The 26,037-nt window shown below is 47.4% G+C and overlaps 1 protein-coding gene across 3 annotated transcripts in view; it reads right to left on the bottom strand.

Moving 5' to 3' along the window:
* Positions 1–16,655: 16,655 nt before the first annotated feature.
* LOC142589526 (uncharacterized) overlaps positions 16,656–26,037 on the bottom strand; it is a 42,563-nt gene continuing 33,181 nt past the window's right edge. For all 3 annotated transcript variants that reach the window (XM_075700932.1, XM_075700931.1, XM_075700933.1), the window contains exon 3: positions 16,656–17,302. In XM_075700932.1, the coding sequence (XP_075557047.1) occupies positions 17,133–17,302 (170 nt within the window). In that variant the 3' untranslated portion in view covers positions 16,656–17,132. The remainder of the gene's footprint in view (positions 17,303–26,037) is intronic.

A 26,037-nucleotide genomic window follows, 5' to 3' on the forward strand; every position in this document is an offset into this window, starting at 1 on the left:
GGCCCACGTATGCGGGGTGCTTAACGCCCGATTCACCTCGGCCGAGGGTCGGCCGGTGTTGCACTATCTTCGGAAGCGGCCCACGTATGGGGGGTGCTTAAGGCCTGCTTCACCTCCGCCGCGGGTCGACCCGATATTGCACTATCTTCTGGCCGACCCGCAGCGGAGGTGAAACATTTTGCTTTTCGTTTGAGGGCTATGACTGTCGTCAGCTTTCGCTGCCATTCCATCTTCACAGAGTGGAATGGTTGTCAATTTTTTCACTCCTTTTGGATGGCGGTACTTATCGGCCTCTCCTGGGGTGTGGAGGCCAGTTTTCTCATCGATTCGGCGCCTGCGCGATTAACTCAAGTTGAATTCAGTTGTCACCATCTATTGCAGCAGGCAGGGCGTACTTTATTGTTTTAATTATAATATTCTAGTTCATTTATAATGCCCAACAGAATTTTTATGTCACCATCTATTTAACGATAACGCGCATCCCTGTTGCTTTGTTAGTTCAAGTTTCATTGTTTAGGCTGGTCCTGGGGCCAGGAAACAGATTCGGTTCATAGTCGGCTGGTCTGTACGCTCCTGGAACGTGTTGTACCGGAGAAAACGCCAGTTGCGTTTAACTTTCACTTTTGCTTCATTATTTCCTCGAGTGACAGCTCGCCGCGATGCTGGCAGATCCTCGGAACCATATATCCGCGATATGATTGTCACCCGTTACCTCGTCTGGTTTTCCCTTATTGTACAGCATTTCTCGTGCAAAATTGGCAACTGGAAACAAGAGTTGCAAGATGAGAAATTAAGCGATCTACTAAAGGAGAAAGCCAAGGCAACAGCCAAACAGGGAGGAAATTGTTTGTGAAAATATTTATGGATCACCATCTTTTTATTTAAGAAGGAAGTAAAGAAAACGCCGCAGGAAGTGGAGAATAATTCCGTGTGTTTTGAATGACGCTTCTACAGTTATCAATTGAGCCGCCTGACGTAGCCACTTCCCTGCTGTACTAATGGGGGGAGGGGGGTTCTAACCTTCCGCGTTGGGCGCAGTACGTCTAGAACCTCAGCGTCCTACACTCTACGCGGTTGTACGGGACTGGTGACCACGCATCGTTACGCAACTTCCCAAATAACAACACAAGTCGGTTTTGCTATTTGGTAGAGCAATAAACGAGGGATCTAAAAGAACAAATGGGGGGAGGGGTTCTAACCTTCCGCGTTGGGCGCAGTACGTCTAGAACCTCAGCGTCCTGCACTCTACGCGGTTGTACGGGACTGGTGACCACGCATCGTTACGCAACTTCCCGAATAACAACACAAGTCGGTTTTGCTATTTGGTAGAGCAGTAAACGAGGGGATCTAAAAGAACAAATGGGGGGAGGGGTTCTAACCTTCCGCGTTGGGCGCAGTAAATCTAGAACCTCAGCGTCCTGCACTCTACGCGGTTGTATGGGACTGGTGACCACGCATCGTTACGCAACTTCCCAAATAACAACACAAGTCGGTTTTGCTACTTGGTAGAGCAGTAAACGAGGGGATCTAAAAGAACAAATGGGGGGAGGGGTTCTAACCTTCCGCGTTGGGCGCAGTAAATCTAGAACCTCAGCGTCCTGCACTCTACGCGGTTGTATGGGACTGGTGACCACGCATCGTTACGCAACTTCCCAAATAACAACACAAGTCGGTTTTGCTACTTGGTAGAGCAGTAAACGAGGGGATCTAAAAGAACAAATGGGGGGAGGGGTTCTAACCTTCCGCGTTGGGCGCAGTGCGTCTAGAACCTCAGCGTCCTGCACTTTACGCGGTTGTACGGGACTGGTGACCACGCATCGTTACGCAACTTCCCGAATAACAACACAAGTCGGTTTTGCTATTTGGTAGAGCAGTAAACGAGGGGATCTAAAAGAACAAATGGGGGGAGGGGTTCTAACCTTCCGCGTTGGGCGCAGTACATCTAGAACCTCAGCGTCCTGCACTCTACGCGGTTGTACGGGACTGGTGACCACGCATCGTTACGCAACTTCCCAAATAACAACACAAGTCGGTTTTGCTACTTAGTAGAGCAGTAAACGAGGGGATCTAAACTGTAATTGTACCGCAAATATACATTTCTCTATAATTTTTCCAGAGCTAATTTAAAAAACGTTACTAGAAATGTTTATTTTGCACTTTCGCTTGTTACCTTGTTCTTGGCAAGGTTCTTCCTGCGCATCTTTCATGCGCGAGTCCATTTGGTGTGGTTCTTTGTTTGCCAAGTAAGGAAGAGGTGTACCTCACAGGCGCACCAGTGAGATACACGCTATTTCAATTCTCTTTTGCGGCTTTACGCGTCTTCATGGCAAATGGTGAGCATTATTCACATTTGTACTAGTAAAACTACCCTCCCCCTCATTTGATTAGAAAAGTTAGCTTGGCTTGCCCCCCCCCCCAAAAAAAAAAAATCCTGCGTACGTGAGAAAGGGATCTGCAATGGTGCCTGGCAACGATATGAATAGGTGCCTCTATTTTCTTGTAAAGTTGCCATGGTTATGAATGAATCGAGTTTTCCCAGCATAGCAACACATCATCGCTGGACAACCTAGAACTTAGAAAAGGCCCAGCCCGTCATCGATTTCTTCAGAGCGCACAGCAGCTTACCGGCGGACAACATGCCTAAAGCGCCATTACTGCTTGTGCAGGTCAGTCAGCTGGACAATTTGCCCGCTTATCGTAGCGATGATAGGTTTCTGTTGGTCCTGCCGTACCCTCAAAAGTGTTTTGCTATTTTGTCTGATTGCTGGTCGATGCTCATGTTATTGCTTGTGTCAGGTGACATAGAACAGAACCCTGGGCCCAAGGCTAAAGAAATGTTGCAGGTCATTATAGACCTGCAACATTTAGACTGGAAGAAAGATAGACTGGAAGAAAGCGACCGCAAGATGCACCGCATAAAAGAGGAAATTGCTGCTGTTAATGCTAAAAATGATAAGTTACAAGGAATTTTGACAATGTTTGAGGAAATTAGCAACAGAATCGATAAATTGGAATCGGTTGCCAACAGCAAGCATTGAAGTTAATTGAGTACGAAAACAGAAGTAGGTTCAACAACCTCCTAGTATTTGGAATCAACGAAAGTGCTGATGAAACAGAAACTAAACTCAGAGAACAGGTACTGGACGGTATTTTTGACAATACTTTGGGGGTCCCCATCAGGACAGTAGAGAGAATTCACCGTATTGGAAAAGTGAAACCGGACAGACCAAGACCAATTATTATGAAGTTCCTTGATTCCAGGGAAAATGACGGTGTTGTTGCAAATGGGTCGCAAGCCCCAAGGGTAGCGTTGGCCTGGCGGCCTGGGGCACAGCTGGAAGCATTCGAAGGTCCTGGCAAAGGATGAGTCGACTGCTAACAGAACAACTTGTTTATTCTAGCATCGCAAAAGAGCGGCCGGTCAGGTCGACCGAAGTGGAGAAACGGGAGACCACGTTACTCGACTGAGTAAATCGAAGCCTCTCTCTTGGCGTCCGGGGGCAGCTGCTTTTATACTCTCGGAGTCGAGGGCAAGAAGGAACGCCTCGATAGAGGCGCACGTGACGGCGGCGCACGGACACGTTGTGACAAGAAGTGACGTATCCGCCGGGCCGGCGCCGTTCAGACCTCCTCGCTTCACAGTTGGGGAGCTCCTCTCCCCGGCTGCCGCGCTTTGACAAGCGTGGGCACCAACATGCACACACACACACGCACACACACGAAGACACGTGGCATTGAAACATGCCTCGACGCGCTTGGAAGGAGGCGTTGGGGCAGCGCTGAAATGGCCAAAATGTCCGCCGCTGTGAACAAAGCCCCGGCGTCCGTTGCATCCGCGCCGGCTATACCGCACGTCGGAGGCGAAACGTAACAGACCGCCCCGCCGGGAGAAGGAGATCCCGATGGTCAGGGGACTGCATCCGCTGTCCGGAGGGATGTCGCTCGATTATGCTCATAACCGAAGTCGGTCGTCCCTCGGCGTTTCTTGAGCGCAGCGCACCGAGAAGGCCTCGTTCTCACGTTCAGGTTCACACATGACACTGCAAAGTGACTTCGGGAGAGTTGCCATTTTTTTTCTCGTTCCCAGCAAGCGTTAGAACTACGCCGAAACTTAACCGCTCAGTCAGCAAGCACGACACAACCCTCACTAAGCCATGCCAGGCTCTTTCCCCTTTTATACTACTGCCTAGTTCCTTACAGTAGTCTAGCAGCACTCAGAACGCGTCCACAAATTGGAAAATTGCACTAGAAAGCACGTCCTGACTTTGAAACACTAAACAAAAGCAATATGTTAAAAATCCTGCCTCAGGAAGAAAAACATCAGTAACAAACAACTTTGAGGCTGATTCCTACGTTAGGGGCCTCGACTTAAGCCATCGGCATTACCGTTGAGACTCCCCTTTTTGTAACGCACCTCAAAGGAATATTGTTGCAAAGCGAGGCTCCAGCGCAGGAGGCGGCCATTTTTGGAAGAGATGGTCTGCAGCCATTGGAGAGGGCAGTGATTCGTCTCAATGATAAACCTCGAGCCGGCTAGGTAGCATGACAATTTCTGAACGGCCCACACGAGACACGCACACTTTTTCTCGGTCGCGCTGTACACCTGCTCACGACTGGTCAGCTTACGACTAGCATACAGGACGGGGTGTTCCACTTCTCCATTTTCCCGTTGGCACAGTACAACGCCCATGCCTCGCTCACTAGCATCGCACTGAACAACGAACCCTTTTGTGTAGTCTGGCGATCGTAGCACAGGCTGGCTTGTTAGGGCGCTCTTTAGGGCGCTAAAAGCTCTTTCCCTTGTCTCGTCCCAGACGACTGTTTGGGGCTCTGTTTTTCTTAGAGCATCCGTCAGGGGAGCCGAGATATCAGAGTACCTGGGGATGTACCTCTGATAGTAGCCGGCGACACCTAAGAACGACCGAATATCGGTCTTCGTGCGCGGTTGCGGGAAGTCTCGCACAGCGGCCACCTTTATTTCAGAGGGGCGGCGACGACCCCGTCCAATCACGTGACCGAGGTAGACAAACTCGGCCTGTGCTAACTGCCACTTGGGAGCCTTGACTGTCAAGCCCGCTTCGCGCAGGCGGGTTAGCACTGCTCGCAAATGTGCCATATGCTCAGACCAGGATGCGGAGAATATCCCTACGTCGTCTAAATACGGTAAAGCGAATTCTTCCTGTCCCCGCAAAACTTTGTCCATGAGGCTTGAAAAGCAGTATGGCGCGTTCTTCAAACCAAAACTCAAAACTTTAGGACGGAATGTTCCCATTTGTGAAATGAACGCCGCATACCTACTAGCCTCTTCTGTAAGTGGAACCTGCCAATAACCCCTGACGAGATCGAGGGTGGAAATAAACTGAGCGCTACTAACTTTCTCAAGGGGCTCCTCGATGTTAGGGATCGGATAAATTTGATCCTTAGTGATGGAATTAAGCCTGCGGTAGTCGACGCAAGGACGAGGTTCCTTGCCCGGTACCTCAACTAAGATCAAAGGGGAGGTATAATCACTCTCACCCGCCTCAATAACACCAAGCTGTAGCATTTTCTTTACCTCGGCCTCCATAATATCGCGCTGGCGGGGTGACACCCGGTACGCCTTGGATCGTACTGGCTCTGGGGAGGTAAGTTCTATTTCATGAGTAAGGACAGAAGTCCTACCAGGCCTCTCAGAGAACTGACCTTGAAACTCTTGTAAGAGCTGGTGTAGTTCGGTTTTCTGCTCAGGCGACAGCGGTGCTTTACTGATTAAGTCACTAATGACTTGATCGGTGTTCGTCACTGAGCCTAGTCCCGGAAGCTCGACCGGAAGCTCTTCGGGAACGTTTACCATCATACACACCACTGCTTCCCGTTGTCTATAGGGTTTGAGGAGATTACAGTGGTAAACTTGCTGTGTTTTCCGTTTTCCTGGCAGACTCACCACGTAGTTAACGTCCGACAGTTCTTGAACAACCCGTGCTGGGCCCTCCCACTGCACGTCGAGTTTGTTTTTTAGCGATGTGCGCAATATCATTACCTCATCGCCCACCTCAAAACGACGGGCCCTGGCTGTCCGATCATAATAAACCTTGGCCCTCTGCTGGGCCTTTGCCATTGCTTCACCTGACAACTCCTGTGCCCTTCTTAAGCGTTCGAGGAGCCTAAGCACGTACTCCACCACGACTGGGTCGTCGCCCCTGCCTTCCCACGAGTCTCGAAGCATGCGAAGCGGAGACCGCAGCGAGCGACCGTACACCAGCTCAGCTGGCGAAAACCCCGTAGCCGCATGCGGCGCGGTCCTTAATGCAAACATCACCCCAGGCAGACACAGCTCCCAGTCAGTTTGTTGTTCAAAACACAATGCTCTCAACACGCGCTTCATGACGGAGTGGAGCTTCTCAACGGAATTCGACTGTGGGTGCTACACTGAGCTGTGTAACAGCTTTACCCCGCACCTTTCGAGAAAGGCTGTCGTCAAAGCGCTAGTAAACACTGTGCCCTGATCTGACTGGATTTCCGCAGGAAAACCAACTCGCGCAAATATGGACAGTAGTGCATTGACTATCTCAACTGAGCTCAGTTCTTTAAGCGGCACTCCTTCAGGGAACTTTGTCGCTGGGCAGATCACAGTCAAGATGTGGCTGTACCCCGTGGCTGTTACCGGCAGAGGTCCCACTGTATCAATAACGAGCCGTCTAAAAGGCTCCGTAATGATAGGTACCAACTTCAACGGCGCCCTCGATTTGTCCCCTGGTTTGCCCACCCGCTGACAGGTGTCACATGTCCTCACAAAGTGTTCTGCGTCACGAAAACACCCTGGCCAATAGTACTCTTGCGAGAGACGGTCCTTAGTCTTCTTAACTCCTAGGTGTCCGGACCACGAACCCCCATGCGACAAGCGCAACAGATCCTGACGGTAGCACTGAGGCACAATCAGCTTATCGAACTCCACTCCCCTGCGGTCTAGATACTTCCGGTACAGGACCCCACTTCTTTCCACAAAACGAGCATTTTTCTTGGCGATACCTTCCTTGACATTGCAGCGCATGTTTTCTAGGCTGCCATCCTTTTTTGCTCGGCTATCAAAGCCGACCGGCTGACTTTTAGCAACCTATTAAGTCCATCTGACGTAGGCGCGATGAGCAAATCTGCAGATAGTTCTTCTAACTTTCCCGTGTCGGGCATTTCCTGTCCAGTATCTGGTGCCTTCAACGCTACAGGCTCAATTTTATTCAATTCGGACGTGCTCTGAATATCAGCTTGCTGCGCCTCCGACCCTTTCTCATTGTTCGACAACGTCGGCCCCGCAACTACCACCTTTGCAGCGAGCTCCCGAACTCTCGATCTGGTTAAGGCCTGAACGCTAGCTAGCCTCACCAAACAAAAGCCCCTTCTCGCGCAGGAGGTGATCGGACCTGTACGAAAATAGGTACGGGTACTGGGGGAGGGGGGGGCAGCATAGATGACACTGCGGCCTCCGTCTCAAGTGCTCCGAAAGGTCCTTCAATAAGCACTTTTGCTACGGGCAGACACACGCTATGAGCTTCCACGGCTTGCTTGATCCAAGCGCACTCGCCCGTGAACATATCGGGTTCTACGTAAGAGGGGTGAACTACATGGTCGAAATCCTCTGCCTCCTCTCTCTTCAAGCGAGCGACTACGTCGGCCGCCTCGCCGGGTAACAAAGTGAGCAAGCGCTGTGGCCACGTTTCCCGAGAGAACCCCTGCTTCTCGCACGTTCGCTCAAAGTTAACCAGGAACAAACCAATGTCCTCTCCAAGCTTAAACGGCCGCATCAGGTCAGTCATTTAGAACGATACTCGTTCGCCTGCACCGTGTGCCTGACTTCCATTACGAGCGCGTTCCATCTCTACCTCGAGACGCTTCATTTCCAAAGCGTGTTGACGGTCGCGCTCCTTTTTATCTTTTTGCTCTTGACGTTCGCGCTCCTGTCTTTTTGCCGTCTCCCTCTCCTCGATGGTCTCAAGGCATTCCGACAGCTCGTCATCCTCAGCTTCTAACTCAAGAATAGCCCTTAGCAGTTCTGGTTTTCTGAGTTTGTCTGAGACATCCAGACCCAACTCTCTTGCAAGCTCCAGCAATTTCGGTTTGCGCAACGACTTCCAATCCATGGCTGCTCTGAATGCTGCTTTCTCTACTGCCTACTATTGTCTTGCCGCAAACTAACCCGGCAGCAACGACAACCACAATTACCAGCTCTGTTTCTGACACTAACAAAAGCCTGGCAAAACTCAGAAGAAGAAAGTCCCGCACTCACCAAACCTCGCAGTCAAGAATTCAGCGCAGTCGTTCCGCTGCAGGCAACCAGTCATCACACAGGGCTCGTTGCACTGCTCCCGGATGGTCGTTGTGCTGCTCAGCATACAGTCGACCGCATATCTTCGCTGCTGGCCTCCGTTGTCGCGATCTCACCGCTGGCAAACAGTTGTTGCAAATGGGTCGCAAGCCCCAAGGGTAGCGTTGGCCTGGCGGCCTGGGGCACATCTGGAAGCATTCGAAGGTCCTGGCAAAGGATGAGTCGACTGCTAACAGAACAACTTGTTTATTCTAGCATCGCAAAAGAGCGGCCGGTCAGGTCGACCGAAGTGGAGAAACGGGAGACCACGTTACTCGACTGAGTAAATCGAAGCCTCTCTCTTGGCGTCCGGGGGCAGCTGCTTTTATACTCTCGGAGTCGAGGGCAAGAAGGAACGCCTCGATAGAGGCGTACGTGACGGCGGCGCACGGACACGTTGTGACAAGAAGTGACGTATCCGCCGGACCGGCGCCAGTCAGACCTCCTCGCTTCACAGTTGGGGAGCTCCTCTCCCCGGCTGCCGCGCTTTGACAAGCGTGGGCACCAACATGCACACACACACACACGAAGACACGTGCCATTGAAACATGCCTGGACGCGCTTGGAAGGAGGCGTTGGGGCAGCGCTTAACTGGCCAAAATGTCCGCCGCTGTGAACAAAGCCCCGGCGTCCGTTGCATCCGCACCGGCTATACCGCACGTCGGAGGCGAAACGTAACAGCGTTCTGAAGAAATGTCTTGAAGTGAAGGGCACTAATGTTCAGGTCACCCGCCGCGGTTGCTCAGTGGCTATGGTGTTAGGCTGCTGAGCACGAGGTCACGGGATCGAATCCCGGCCATGACGGCCGCATTTCAATGGGGGCGAAATGCGAAAACAGCCGTGTGCTTAGATTTAGGTGCACGTTAAAGAACCCCAGGTGGTCGAAATTTCCAGAGTCCTCCACTACGGCGTGCCTCATAATCAGAAATTGGTTTTAGCACGTAAAGCCCCATAATTTTTTAATGTTCGGGTCAGCCAAGACTATGCTAAAGAAACAGTGGACATAAGAAGAAAGCTTTGGGAAAGTGCTGCATCAGACCAGTCAAAAGGCACGAAAGTCAAGCTTATCTACGATAAACTTAATATAAAAGACAAAATATACACTTGGGATCTCACCCACGATAAGCGCATACCATATGGACATAAAGAAAGTAGATTCGGTAAAGAAGCAAAAGTTTGAAGTGGCAGGCTGCCCGCCTGATCCAGACAATTCAACAAGTTCGACGGTGACGCCTGGCTCGTCACCTACGTCATAGCTGCGTTTTCTTGTTTTAAATGCACGCAGCATAGTTAACAAAACAACTGACCTATAATTTCTGCTGCTTTCACAGAGCCCTTATATGGTTTTGATAAGGGAAACTTGGCTGCGCTGTGGTATACAAGATGACGTAATTATTCCCCCTGGATACGAAATGTTTAGGAAAGACCGCGATTCACGTGGAGGAGGGGTGTGTACTATCATAATAAACAATTCTGTCCACGCGGCTCTAATTGATAGTGACATCCCTGAAACAGTTTGGTGCAGAATTTCCTTTCAAAGTGTCGTTTATCTAGTCGGTGCAATATATCGGCCACCTTCGACTTTGCTGGAATTCCTAAACCAATTGAACACATTCTGTGCAACAATGTACATAGGAACACACGGTTAATTATGGCCGGAGACTTCGATTTACCGCACATTAACTGGCAGGACCTACTCTGCAGCAGGGCTGAAGCATCCAGCACTGATAAGCTACTAGATATAATGTTTTCTTTTAATCTAAATCAAATCATTTTAGAGGACACAAGAATAACTTCTAGGTTGCGGTCATTGTTGGACCTAGTGTTCCTATCCAATAATATAGAACATCATTTGTTGACAATTGAAGACGGTATTTCCGATTACAGAATGATTGTAGTAAATGTGACTACTAGCAGTATGTCCCATATGAAATGCTCCCCTGTAATTACAATAAAGGACTACAAACGTGCTGATGACAATTCAATATTAGATTTTTTGGAATTCTCGTTTGGCCAATTTGAGCACCATGCAAAGAAAAAAACTGTAGATGAGCTTTGGAATGAATTTAAGGATATAGTAAACCATTGTGTGGACCGATTTGTGCCAACTCTAAAAAAGTCTAAACAACGCCGACCTTGGATTAACCGCGGCATCATTCACATGAAAACTAAAGTGACTGCGTAAAAAGAAAAAGGGTTCGGACGAAATACCGAGACTTCGCGCAGAGTTGAGGCGTACTCCGACACTATCCAAAAAACAATTCTTTGAACATACACTGACAGGGCTCCTAAAAAGTTCTCCACCAAAATTCTGGAGATATCTCAGCAGTAGGAGAGATAAAATTGAATAAATTGTAAAAGACAACATAAAGTTAACAAAGTCTGCAGACATTGCGAAAATTTTAATTACTTCTTTCAATCTGTGTTTACTAATAATACAAACATGAATACAGACGAGCATTTACCGCATATTACACGTCACCCAATGGAAAATCTGAATATCGAACAAGAAGGGGTGTTCAATTGCTGCTGAATTTAGATGAAAAAAAATCTAGTGGACCCGACAGAATTTGTCTTGAATTTCTGAAACGCTATGCTGAAAGGATGCCCTAATACTTAATGATAATTTTCGAGAAATCATTACATACGCATTCTCTACCCACAGACTGGCGCAGGGCCGTAGTTATACCAGTGTACAAAGCCGGTGATCGCGCACTTGTAAATAATTACCGTCCGATTTCACTCACATGCATCAGTTGTAAACTTCTAGAACACATCATCACAAAACATATTTTACAATTTCTAGAAGTGAAAGTTTACTCATCCCAGCATGGCTTCCGTACTGGACTATCTACCATTACCCAATTAATTGAAGTAGTTCATGATCTCACTGCAGCCTTAGATGAGAGGCAACAGATCGACGTGATTTGTATAGATTTTGCGAAAGCCTTTGATAAAGTTCCGCATAATAAGCTGATGTTTAAACTGAGAGAAATAGATATCGATGAAAGATTAGTGCTATGGATAAAAGAATATTTAAGTAATCGTAAACAGACCGTAAGTTTAGATGGCAGCCTGTCGAGTCCAATCCAAGTGCTTTCAGGTGTTCCTCAGGGGTCAGTCTTGGGCCCACTGTTATTTCTTATATAATAAGTGATACCTCCTCTGTTGTTAAGAACCGGTAAAAATGAAGCTTTTTGCAGATGATTGCCTAATTTATTCTACCATAACCAATGTTCAGGATCAACTCAGAATTAGTCGCTGTTTAGAAAATTTCAGCCGATGGTGTAAATTATGGGGCATAAATATGAACTACATTAAATTAACATGCACACACGACTAGGAAAGTAAACGTTCTGCCTTTTAACTATTACATCGATGGTAATTTGTTAGTTCGCGCTAACCAGCTTAAATATTTAGGTGTTACAGTCACGCATAATCTGACATGACATACCCACATAAAAAATGTGTGCTCGAAGGCAAATCAGAGACTAGGTTTCTTAAGGCAAAAACTAGGTCAAGCTTTGCGAGATGTAAAGCTGGTAGCTTATAAAACTTTTGTTAGACCTTTACTTGAATATGCCTCAGTCATCTGGAGCCCTCATCAGAAAGAAATGACTACAAGGTTAGAAAAAGTTCAACGTCGTGCCGCGCGCTTCATATGCTCAAAGTACCGCCGTTCAGATTCCGTCACACTGATGTTGCAGTCTTGTGAACTGGAAACACTAGAAGTACGAAGGCAAAAAAATCATCTGAAAGTATTTTTTAGAATACTACATGGACATTTAAAAATCAACAAAGATGAGTATGTGCAGCTTCCAGGAAAAGGAAGCAGTTGTGTTAATCATAAATATGTTTTACGCCCATACTTTGCTCACAGTAATGAGTTCCGCTTTTCTTTTTTCCCTGCCGTGATTGAACTCTGGAACGCGATACCAAGCTGTGTGGCAAGTGCCAGTGATGTTTGTGAATTTGAAAAATTGTTAAACATGTATTTTTGTGATCCCGCTGCCGCTTAATGCACCTGTATATATGATCTGCCTGTATTTAAACCCTCCCTGTAAGAACCGTCAGCATAGGGTTGACAGTATAAATAAATAAATAAATAAATAAATAAATATGCTGTATTTACCCGAATGTAACGAGAGTTTTTTACCAAAAATAGATGTGAAAAGTCACCCCCCGCGTTACATACGAATACTAGGTATAAAAATGCTAAGAAAGGCACCAAACACTCATTATAAAGCTTGCTTAATGTGCCGCATATACATGCGTGTCGATTGACCTGCTCCTTCCAAGTCGCGCGCTCCAAATTCAGCGGTCAACCAATAGGAGAACCACGGCCAGGGCGAGTCGCGAATGCCTGCAAACGCGAACAAGGCAGAGCAAACGACACCAATGGGGGCACGCCAGCGACGAGTCACCTTGGAGGGACCAAATGCATGTGTGAGTGTCGAACGACTGGCGCGCGAAATGGACGCGCCTTTTTCTCATCACTAGGTGATTCTAGCGATGTAGTGATCCGTTTGGGGGGGCCGCTGGCGGCGCGTCCTGGGCACTTGTTTCCACGATAGTACCACGTGACCTACGCCACCGACTCTTCAGGCAGTGCATAGCCGCATTTCTGTTCAGCGCTTCGACACATTGGTCTGTTCCTGCCTGCTTAATGTGCCTACATACAAAATGGCGTGCTCTCGCACTCAATATACCGCTGGCTTAAAACCCAATGCTATTCTACTCGCCGAAAAAGTCGGTAACTCAGCGGCAGCAAGAAGCCTGGACATCAACGAATCGACGATGAGGGGGTGGAGGAAGCATTGCTAGGAGTTGTTCCATTACAACAGTCATAAAAAGGTTTCCGTGGGCCCAAGAAAGGCCGCTTCCCGGATTTGGAGCGTCGTCTTGCGGACTTCGTTGGTGAACAACGCTTCCGGCTTCTTGGTGTGAGCACTGAAATGCTTCACTGCAAAGCACGTGAACTTGCACGAAACGCGGGTTTGGCACCAAACCAATTCAAGGCATCGCACAGCTGGATGCAGAAGTTCATGCGAAGGGCCAGTTTTTCCCTTCGACGCACTACCTCGATTTGTCAGAAGCTACCCGAGGACTTCGAGTCGAAACTTATCGCGTTTCAGCGGTATGTCATTGATCTCCGCCGCTCTACCAACATGCCACTTGGACACATCGGGAATGCGGACCAAACCCCCGTGTACCTTGATATGCCAACGGTTAGGACAGTGCACAAGTCTGATGAACACGAAGTTCGGATTAGAAGCACTGGAAACGAAAAGAATCGGATAACAGTTATGCTCGCATGTTTGGCTGATGGTCACAAGCTCCCTCCTTTCATAATTTTTCGCCGGAGGACTATCCCGAAAGAAAGATTTCCGAATAATGTTGTCATACACTGCCACAAAAAAGGCTGGATGGACTCGGAACTCGTCATAGATTGGATTTCCAGCGTTTGGGACCGAAGGCCAGGTGCATTGCTGCATTCAGAATCAATATTGGTGCTGGATTCTTTTCGAGGTCACCTCACACCCGGCGTGAAAGAAAAGCTGCAGCGTGACGGAATGCATTTGGTTGTTATACCGGGTGGAATGACGTCCATTCTTCAGCCCTTGGATGTCTGCTTGAACAAGCCGTTCAAGATCGCTTGCAGCAGCTGTATTGGGACTGAATTGAATGTGAATCTACCTCAACACCTGCAGGGAGACTGAAACGCCCAAGTGCATCTACTGTTGCCCAGTGGGTTTCAGCTGCTTGGTGCAGGCTGTCTCATGAAACAGTCCACCGTGCATTTAAGAAATGTTCTATTTCAAATGCCCTCGACGGAAGTGGACGATCTGCTGTGGGAAACTAGTGACAAAGAAGAGTCCAGATGTGATGGCGACATCAGTGGCGAGGATGAAGATTAGGCATAGTTTGCAGGTACTCCAATAAAGCTGTTCTCAACTTTTCCTATAGTTTCGGTTTCTCACGTTAAACTTGCGTTTTTGCGTCTTTGAACTTGTGCGTTCGCAAAGTCGACTCTCGCATTACAATCATGTTCTTTTTCCTCGATTTCGCCCTCGCAAAGTCAACCCTCGCATTACAGTTGGGGTCGCGTTACATTCGGGTAAATACGGTGTGCGTGTATGTATGTAGGTATGCATGGCCGCTATCTTGTACACGTTCGAAAAGCCGACGTTCGATTTAGCCTTGCGCGATTGTCCAGGCTGCGCCGATATTGCGGCCTAGGCCAATCTAGTCCAATTGCGTGAGGCGAAATTGAATGTCAGCTTTTTGAACGTGTACAAGATAGCGGCCCGCGTGCGTGCGTGTGTGTGTGTGTGTGTGTGTGTGTGTGTGTGTGTGTGTGTGTGTGTGTGTGTAGGTGGGTACGGTTCCCACCTGCGGCAAGTTGTTTTTTCATCCACTTTAATTTCCATTAATTTATCGTTTCTTTATTTCATGTATTAAGCACAAGTAACTTTCCCTATGTTGTCCTTGGTGTCAGTGTTTGTTGGCTTCTTATAATATGACTAATAAAAATCGGGCCCCTCGGTTAACCCCCTTTCTTTTCGTTGATTACATAACAAGGGTCTCGAATCCGACAACATTGATGCCTTCAGGTAGCATATGTGGTTTTATTTACCAGTTGCCTTCACCCAAAAAAAGATCACGTTCTCGTGACGCCTGCGGCAAAAAGGACGTTCCACGTCCGCCGCCAAGGTTTGCGAGTGGTGGCACTGGCTAACACTCCCAGGGTTCTACTAGGACACATAAATACCCAAAAAAGTGGATGGGGAAACAACGCCGCGGTAGCTTAATTGGTAGAGCATCGCACGCGAAATGCGAAGGTTGTGGGTTCGGTTCCCACCTGCGGCAAGTTTTTTTCATCCATTTTAATTTCCATTAATTTATCGTTGCCTTATTTCATTTATTAAGCACAAGTAACTTCCCGTATGTTGTCCTTGGTGTCAGTGTTTGTTGGCTTCTTATAATATGACTATATATATATATATATATATATATATATATATATATATATATATATATATATATAGGGGTTTCTTCAATATGAGAACAAAGAAAAACTGCGCAAGAAGGGACAAGACAGAGAAAGAACCACACGACACAGGCGCGGTTTCTTCAAGTTCAGTATGCAAGACCCGACATAAAATGTGCAGAAAAGAGATGACAAGCTTTTCGGGAGTAAGACGTGTTTACTTAACGTTTTCGGCTGGTGGACCAGTCTTTGTCAGAGTAAAGATTGAGTACAGAGTACAGACAAAGGCTGGTCAAGCAGCCAAAAACATCAAGTAAACATATCTTCCAAAAAGTTTGTAGTCTCTTTCCTGCACACACACAGAGACACAATAATCTATCATTATAATAAAGTCGCTTTACTCAACTTACTGCTTTATTCAAAATTTTTTCCAGTCCTGACCCAAACGTATGTATCTTAAATCGGATCACTCTAAGAACAGCGTGAGCTGCTCCATTCAGAGCGAACTCACGTGCTGCGCACCCATTAGTTCTCGACGTAAGCTGCTTCTGCCAGCATGGCCGCACCCAGGGCTGCGGCCTCCAAAGTTGATTTTCTTATACGCTGCTGAGCGTGCCCAAGGTCGCCTGAACCAAGATACATTTCGAAGAACTGCAATTGCCTCCTTTCTGCCACAGCTTACGCAAGGGAGATAATCGCAACTAAGAAATTCAATCATGATCTGGCTAGATCGCGATTAAAAATGTACCACATCACATGTGTATTAGACTTCCATGAAGTTGTGCTACTTCAGCTCTACATTTTTTTTAGCTTTTATGACAAGGTTGCTTTTATCAAATTACCGCTTTACCAAATTTTTGGGCTGTCCCATTCACTCTGTTATAATGAGGGTTTACTCTGTCGTCTGTTGGTCTGTATGTCTGTGTGCGAGTGTATGTGTGTGCGTGCGTGCCTACCATCATATATGGCACTATATTGCTATGGCTAGCATTTTGTGAAGCCCACTGCCTGTGCTGCGAAGTGCTTTTATGACCCTACACTCATGTGCCAGTGCACCAGCATAGCAAGCCTTGTTCAATAGAGGAACGCTTCCTGCAGTGTACATAGAATGCCAGTGCTGCCTTCTCTTATGCCATGCACCGCCATTGCAGCTGGAGAGTCCCCCGTAAAATTGAATAAAAAGTTCTTAACCCATTGTGATTGAACAAATTATTATGAGATGCCGTTACCAGTGCTGCAGCCATCTGGTGCTCTGTAAAGGAAAGAATAGTAAACGTACAGGTAATGAAAATGAGCAACATTTAAAGAAAATAGCACATTTTAGGCAAGTGTGTCGAAACAGCTTTAATTTCATGAAGAAAAGCAGACCCTCAGTCTCGCACAATAAAACATGGCCCATTATATCGTCCTGCTACAGAACCCAATCTGCATGCGACACACTATGCTACAGTCTGCATGGTATGCAGCATTCAACCCACAATGCTTCCAACATGTGATCTCTCCAAAGTGACAAAAAAGTAGAAGAGGAAAAGAAAGACAAGAACACATTGCTACCGACCAGCGGCTTGTTCCCATTGTTCTTTGTTTGACCTAAAACAAAGAACGTATGCTTGAACCCAATGATAACAATACAATCTTCACAATAAGAAAGGAGATTGAACTTGGTCACTTTCCTCAATTTTTTTTATGTGTGTGAGAAATGCCTATCACAGAATGTTACCGAAGAAGAACAAACATGCACACAACAGGCGGGGGACGGGAAGTGTCACCAGGAACATTGCACAACCGTTAGTCAAAGATGGTTCATTCTGGTTTCTTGGTGCTGTCGGCTAGGGCTGCTGAGTTGCCAACTATCTTCAAGGTACGAAGTACATAGAAGATGGCGTAGAGGCAGCAGCCAAAGCTTGCCACAAAGGTGCCAATGAAGAACAGTATGCCAGCAGTGACAATCACACCGAATGTGATCAGGGTGCCTGAAATACATCATACAAAAACAATTCAACATCTACAGAAGCAGCCAAATGACATTGCACTTCCAAACAGAAGTATTACTTATTGATAGGGGAGTTCAAATAATGAAATTTCAAAATCAAGTTGATTACAAATACTGTTGAAAGAATGGGGCCTTCAAATCTCAAACTGAATACTAAACACCTTTACATGTCTAACAGCGCACAAAATAAATGTATAAAGGAAAAGTGAAAAGAAAAACTTACTGCCATTAATGAGACACTAAATGAGAAACATTAAATCAGCTTGAACTGACGAAGTATCTAGTCAGAAATACATTTTCATTAATTTCACATGAAGAGGTCAATTAATAGAAAAAAATATGAAGGCCAAGCTTCTACATTTCATTGCTTTTGCTGTTGTTTTCATATCAGTACGAGTTATTGTGATTATTTCAAACTCCTGCTTAACCCCGCTTCTCTTTATTCATTGAGCATTTGATTAACAGTATTTGAACAACCACTCATCAGGCATTTTGATCCTATCTTGAGTGCACACTGCAGTGGTGATTTTTGCCTATTTGTTAATCTTTGTTCTCGTTTTCCTCACCATGCAACTGTCGCAGCACATTTGCTTATCAATGTGCTTACTAAAAAGCATGTCTGAGCAATAAACCAATAGTTGCAGTTCAGCATGTCCATGTCCTCATGAGTTATGTTTGTGTGAACGTGTTCTTCTACCAAGTGCACTGCTTCACCAAACCATGGATCAAGAACCAGCCGATCCATACCCATTAAGTTAATTCCACTGTTTGTAAACTTGGCTGTTCCTTGTGGACACGTGGTGTACAGGTGCGCATCCAAGTATTTCTTCAAGGAAGGGGGAAGGGGTGTGTGACCTTGAGATGATTGCACAGATACTTATGATCAATAATAATTATAATAAATTTATTCGTGTCCCAGTCAGCATTCTAATGACACATTTCTTTTATAAACAAGAAGCATTGGCATTCAAGCATGCTGCGTTACTTCTGTGCTGGTCTTGGTGCAGCTGATTCTCTGAGGCATACAGAGACTGCAAACTAATGCAGCTCTATATCAGTTGTGGCTGGATATAAAAGAAACAGAAATATTTTAAGTTAAATTTTACAGGGCAGCTGTGTGCGCTCCGATTGTGAAGGTCCAGTATAGTCGACGTCCAACAGGATCTAAAACAAATACAGCTCATGAGGGCCAACTTGCGACACTAAGTGCATTTTCTTTTAACAGAAATACACCTTACTTGTGACATTAATATTAATAGAACCTTGCCCTTGGTCTACCAAGCGCATGCTCACATGCATTCTACACGGACCCAATTGGCATGCCAGATGGGCACATACCAGCGTTTCAGTGCTCATGCAGCGGGGGACACCCCGTATGAAGCAGCGAGGCAGACAGTGTCCCTCCAATATTATATTTTTTTTTGCCTTATAGGTTGGCGGGCAGAGCCGAGTCCGATATCCATGCCAGCCTTTTTTCCGGCAAGTTTTTTTGCATGCTGGCAGGTAAACCTTGTCGCTCCAGAGTAAAAGAACAGTAACAGCTGGGAAGGACTTTGTGGTAAAAAATAACGTACAGCGCGAAGGACAAGGACTGCGAGAGACGACATACACAGCGCTGCGACATACACAGCGCTTTGTGGCTTTTGTCATGTGTTGTACGCTGGTGCTGTGCGCACAAATATTAAGGTGGGAGTCGGAAAATCTGGGCATCCCCCTCGATTTGCACATGGGTGTATGCAGACTTCACATATCCAGTGGTCACAACGGCCAAGAGCATTTTGTAGTACATTTTGTAGCAGGAAAAATGATGATTTGAAGCAGATTTTGCAGCACTCAACAATGACTTTTCTGAATGCCTATCTACAGGACACTATCGCTATGCCTCAAAAGGTTCCGGAGTACTTGTGTACATCATTGCAAATATTTTCAACAAAGACAATCTGTGCATGCGACCCCTCATGAACGAATTACAACCATCACACGGCTAAAGCAAGTCAACCAGCACGCTTGAAGAAGAAAGTACTGTGCACACCCAACGGTAAAACACGACACACTAAGGCGCACAAAACTCATGGCAATACAGTCACGTGGTATACACAATGACCATTTGAGCAGTTTTGTTGTAGGCCTAAAGACATCTGGCTATGCAGAAGGGTTGAAATCCGGGCCAATTGGTACATAGTTGAAGGAAAAAACCAGTCACAAAACACAAAGGACAAGAGGAGAGGTTCACACCAGTCATTGTGGTGTGAACCTCTCCTCTTGTCCTTTGTGTTTTGTGACTGGTTTTTTCCTTCAACATCTAGCTAGTAGAACAGCAGAGCTACAAATGCACTGCATTATGCGCACACACAGATAAATGCAACATAGCAAATCAGCTAATAACATCCCAGGGGATAAAAGTTTGTCTGCTGAGTGCACCATGACACAGCCGCCATGCCGAATGCGCGAAGTGCGCGTTGTCGGGTGAGGGACAATTCTCCCACCACGGACACGCTGCCGATACAAAGCAGGAATGTGGGCCTCTTCTTCTCTACAATCACTCCCTCTCATGCCAACAAGCATAATGCGCCAAGCAAACACTATGCCTGGCCTCCTAAACTGCACACAACCTGCAAATATGGTGCACAGTTTCTAAATGGCTGACCATGAACATGCACAAGTGCACTGGATTGGATTAGCTGAGTGACCCTTTAGCTCATTTAGCTTTTATTAATGGCAGGAGACGCGACGGTGCTCTTAGCATAGGGTGGTGGCGACTGCCACCTGACCTTCCCCACAACTTCTCTTTGCAGCGGCCTCCGATATTGCACACCGCAGCTCATCCTGGAGAAGCTTTGGAGCAGTATGCAAAGGTTACTTTGCGTGCCTAAACCCGTGTGCGTATGCAAAATATAAACACTCTAATGACCCCTTTAGTGGCAGCGTCTGGGCCACTGAATTCAGTGAACATGTGTAATCTTCCATAAAAACATCAATTTTCGAGCCACCCTAGGAACATCTTCAACCAATAACTGTAGCTCATAATGTCTGATTACGGTATTTACCTGGTTATAATATGCACCCTTTCTTTTCCTTTTTTCTTCCAGGAACATTGGGCCAGTAACTGCCTGCACTGTGCAATCTGCCTTTTTCATGTTCCTGTGCTGTCATCTGCAGGACGCCACTGGAAACGTTGTGGAAGGGCGCTGGGGCTTTTACCGGTTGATTTGTGTACCTGTGCCCATGCCGAGTGCGCGTCGGTTGTGCATTTTGCGGATCACAACTATTAATGGCTTATCCGGTGTAGCATGTTGTCCCTGGAAGTCATGCAGCACTCGCCAACTACTGGGTGAGCAGGCCTGAGTGCGCTGTGATGTTAACAGTGCTGCCCATAAATGCACGCTATTAGATTCGTCGGATGACCTCGCCGCTGCCACCATTTGTTAGAGTTGTCGGACGATCTACGAGCTGTAGGCCGATCTCACCGCTGCCATTCAGGTGTAAGATTTGGAGCGGTCGTAGTTGTAGGAAGGACCTTGGGACGACAGGGCTAGGCGAGCAGGGTTTATTAGCAGTATTTACATGTTAAGCAAGATACATTGGCAGTCTAGCGCGACTCCCATATGGAGCCCGCAAGACTAACATACAGCAAACAGTTTACGAGCACACAGCTCACTAGTACCTTTCTAGCATGACAACGAGCACTCAGCTCCCGACGACGAGCACTCAGCTCCTGACAACGAGCACACTCTAGCAGCCGGCAACCGCTGCTTATAAACCCTTGATCCCCCCTTCATTCCAAGCGAACGGAAACGTTCGTCCAGTCATCGTTCGACGTCACCGTAGACCAGCCCTTTTGGAGGAGGATGATGACTCACATACACGTGCCGCACGTACACACAGGTGAAAAGGGCCGGAGCCGACATTAGAGGGCTTCGTAGAACTGCTTTGTCCCGAAGGCACGGCCGGGTGCCACATTCCTGAGCTGACCGCGCGCCACGTGGCTGCCGGTCATCCGCAGTTCTCTGAAGTGCGCCCCGTCTGGTGGGATTGGAACACGTGCAGCGGGCTGAAAGCTGGCACGTTGCCACCCCGTACGGCCATTCCTAACAGCTCTTCCATGGCCCGGAAAATCTCGCCTGGCCAGTGCTGGCAACCACTGGGCAGGAAGAGAATGGCTGGCGAGCAAGACGATGGCTTTGCTCTCTGCAACCCCTGCGTACTTGGAATGCCTTCAACCATCTTACAACAACTGGCACAGAAGAGTCGACCCGGCAACACAATACCGCTCAGTGTTCAAACGCCCGGAATTAGCTGTTAACCCACCAGGCCTCCTATCAAAATTTCAATGCAAGTCACTCAACTGGGAATCCCAAATTTTGCCCCAAAATTTTGTGCCGCCCCCCCCCCCCCCCCCAAAGCGAGCGTTCATGTTCCTCTTGAGTTCGACCAAACCCGACTGTCGTGCTGCACAAGAGTAAAGGTTTACGCAGAATTAAACCAAAGGCTCTCAAACACCAATACCCAAACATAACTTAAGCAGCCTAACTTCGCGAACAGCCTGTTTTTATCCTATCACAGTGGCGTACTTATCTCATGTACTGCTGCCACTGAACCGTCTGGCCAACCCCACAGGTACGTAAATACAATCGCGCTAGCTTTGTGGTCTCTATTCCAAACACGTACTTGCGACGCTTACTCACATTTGTTCCTTTAATCCACACAGGACACGTTCCTTAACCGATCAATCAAATTTGCTTAACTTACGCAACACAGAGGAACCTTCGAACAAATGTGTCATTTAATAACTAGCTCTACGCACGCGTACTAGAGAAGTCAGAATACGGCTGCCCTCAACACACACGAGAAACCCAGTCATAAACCTTCTGCTTCCTTCCGTCCGCACAGGACACGCACTAATGGACCTAAGAGCTCTTCTCAGGGCAAATGATGCACTAACTGAAAATCTACGCGCTTAACCATAGAAAATAAAAAAAACAGTTATAAAAAAGGAAGGTTAACTAAAACACACACGCGTTACAATAGGCCTCTCAACGATAACCTTGACACTCAGTTTACTCACACACAAAAAGAAAGCCTATCTACTTATTAATGAACACCTCGCGAAACTACATGTTTACTTAAAACGCGTCTTTCAAATCTCGGAGCTTCTCAAACGAAAACACAAACAAAGCTCATATCTTACATATTGAAAGAAATTCTTAGTCTCAAATTGCGAAAATTTCCAAAGTGTTCAAAAATAAAACATGTTTCACTTCTATGGAAGTTGCCTTCGCCTCCCGTTTCAAATGCTTATGTCTGACTCATACTTTGAGCCGTACCCGAGGTGGTCGCGGTCCGAAAGCTACCCTGGCTATCGAGGAACAACAAAAGGGCTGACTCACTATCAGCTCCCCCAAGACGTTACAGTCCCCTGCCAATTTGCGTCCTGGCACCCCGCTTTCATCATGACCTCGATTGACCGCGTCGCTGCTCCCCACCTGGTCTCGTCTTGCCACCTTGCGCTTCTTTGTACTACACGCTGAGCTTCGAAGAGAATGACAGAACGACGAGGAATTTAACTGCCCCGTGCCCTTTGTCCGCGTCCGTGCAGAACATGCTTCGCGGTCCCCCTTTGACTGGTGGCTCGAACGTGTTTGATGCGTCAACATCGTCAGTGTCGACCGCACCTTTCTTTTCCTCGCACCCTGCCCTTTTGGGTCTCTCGCCGTCTTAGGCAGCGCTACATTAGTCACCGCATTCCTATCTTTAGCGCGCTTCTTTCTGCGGCGCTTTCTCTTTGCATTCCCATTCATGTCGCCTTCTGGCGCCTTGTGCTGGCCGTTACACATCTCATCAGCCCGGATCGGTCTCTTACCCGCACAGTCTGAGTGATTATCATTTAAATCAACTCTATCTTTGCCTCGACTGGCGGACAGCTCAACCGACTCTGGCACAATGCAGCAGGCTTTACTCGAGTTATGCAACTCGCACTCTTGCGAACTGCCCTCTAGTGCATTGCCCAGCTCACACTGTGCATCGACACACAGCCCATCGGTCTCGATCGCTGTCTCACGCGCACAGTCCGAATGATTCCTAATTAAATCATCCATCTCTAGGCTACCTAGACTGGCGGAGAGCCGCACCGATCCCTGAACAATGCAGTTGTTCTCTCGTGAGCTACGGAGCTCGCCATCCCGAGAACTACTCTCAACTGCATCGTCCAGCTGGCACCTCACTTCGGCACGCAGATCTGACTCAACATGGGTGCTCGCGTCTGTCAAGTCCGCAGTATTCTGTACCTTGCTAACAACCTCGCTACCATGAGATGCGACGCACACCCGCGGTAACTGCGCCAATTTATTCGCAGCTGGCCTAGCTGTCTCTCGTCGCTCTCACTCTGGCCTTTAACGGCCTCTGTTGCCACTAAGGCATCGTTGGCTGCTAGCACTTCGAGTTCACCTGTGAACGTGCTGCTACTCTCACAGGTACTACTACTTTTCTCGGCTTTCGACGAAAATCTGCAATCTACTTCCTCACACTTTCGCTGCGTCCAGCCTACAGATTTCTCAAGCTGCTGTTGACTTCCTGCATTTAGCTGCTGCAACTCTTGTATCTGTTTCTTTACTGCTGCAATTTCTTTTTCAACATCTTGCCGTTTTTGCTCACGCTCTTGGCGTTTTCGCTTGTGCTCTTGGCGCTCTTGCCCAATTGATTCCCGTTCCTGTCTTTTGCTTAGAATTCATTTACCTAGATGTTCGATTAATTTCAAATCATTGCCACTTTGCAGAATGGTTTTACGAGTCTCTGACTCCTTCAAGTCCTTCTCTACGTCTACCTCGAGCTCTTCACACAACCACAACAGGTCAGCTCCCGTCAAACACACTAAGACCATGATCGCTACTTTAAGCTATGGCTCTGCTGTCGCACAATACTTGCTGCGATACCCACGCAAATCAAAATGCAAGTAAAAGATCCCCAGCGAATCAAATTCCAAAACTCAGAGAAATTGAAGCCTGGTAAATCTTACAGCCAAAACCAAACGCTTACCCACTGAAGCAGCACCATATCACCAGTCCTTCCCCGCCGTATCCAGTCAGTTGCAAGAGGTGGTCAATCCCAAGTCGCCTCCAACTTCATCAGGATACCGGTCGGTCACCATGTGCCAACGTCCGTCAGCTGCCGTTGCTGTCTCCGAGTCGTAGGCCAATTTACGAGCCGTAGGCCGATCTAGGAGCCGTAAGCCGATCTCACCGCTGCCATTCAGTTATTAGGATTTAGCAGTCGTAGCTGTAGAGATGAACTTGGGAGAGCAGGGTTTATTTGCAGTATTTACATTTTAAGCAAGATACATTGGCAGTCTAGCGCGACTCCCATATGGAGCCCGCAAGACTAACATACAGCAAACAGTTGACGAGCACACAGCTCACTAGTACCTTTCTAGCACGACAACGAGCACTCAGCTCCCGACGACGAGCACACTCTAGCAGCTGGCAACCGCTGCTTATAAGCCCTTGATCCCCCCCCCTTCATTCCAAGCGAACGGAAGCGTTCATCCAGTCATCGTTCGACGTCACCGTTCGACATCACCGTAGACCAGCCCTTTTGGAGGAGGAGGATGACTCACATATACGTGCCGCACATACACACAGGTGAAAAGGGCCGGAGCCGACGTCGGAGGGCTTCGTAGAACTCTGCTTTGTTTCGGGTGGCATGGCCGGGTACCACATTCCTGAGCTGACCGCGCGCCACGTGGCTGCCGGTCATCCGCAGTTCTCTGAAGTGCGCCCCGTCTGGTGGGATTGGAACACGTGCAGTGGGCTGAAAGTTGGCACGTTGCCACCCCGTACAGCCATTCCTAACAACGCCGAGTTTCATTGGCCAATGCAGCTGCCTTGGAATTTGTTATCACTGATGTCTGCTCTTGCAAATTGCTTTTGTATTCCTTTTACACATTCTTTACATATTTTGCATATTCAAGAAACATTTGAGTGCAGCCTTTCACGTCGGATTTGCTGAAGTGGTGCATTTGTTTACATCGACACCTACAGCTACAGAGCATTGCTAGCTGTGAATATTGCGAAAATGGCCCATTGATATGAAATAATGTCAAAATGTTGCAAAACATTCATATCTGCACATAAGAGCTGCGTTGTTCTACCCTAAGACGAGTCAATATGAGCAGCCGAGCAATTTAGACAACAGCCACTGCATTCCAGACACATATTACGTGGTGTAATTACTGATTCTTGTTTTTCTGTAACGTCATGATACTTACAGTTTGCACATGCCATAAAGCATTATTAGAGAAAACTGTGCTCTGCATAACCCATGTAGCATTTATAGTCTATGTAGTTCTTTAACGATAATGCAGATGCCATCATTGACACTGTTGGTAACTTTAGCAAGGAGACTGTTTATGCTGCTGTACTGAATGTACCGGTACGTCTCTTATTTCCCATTTGACACAAAGGCAAACAGTGCGTCTCTGGAATGAAGAAATGTGTCATCATGACAACACGTACAGACCCACCCACCTACGTAATGAATGTAACCGGCAGCCTTCAGGAATGATGACAGACAGATGTTGGTACAGCGCTGGGTCGCTGCTTCCCGCTTATCATGTACGCGCCTTGAGAAGTAAAGGTAGTTATCAAATTGCTACACGGCCATAACTGGACTATAAAAGCACTTTCCTTCATCATAACTGCTTATGTTTAAGTTCAGGTCTAC

Source organism: Dermacentor variabilis, chromosome 8 (genome assembly GCF_050947875.1).
Source record: "Dermacentor variabilis isolate Ectoservices chromosome 8, ASM5094787v1, whole genome shotgun sequence".
Taxonomy (NCBI): Eukaryota; Metazoa; Arthropoda; class Arachnida; order Ixodida; family Ixodidae; genus Dermacentor; species Dermacentor variabilis.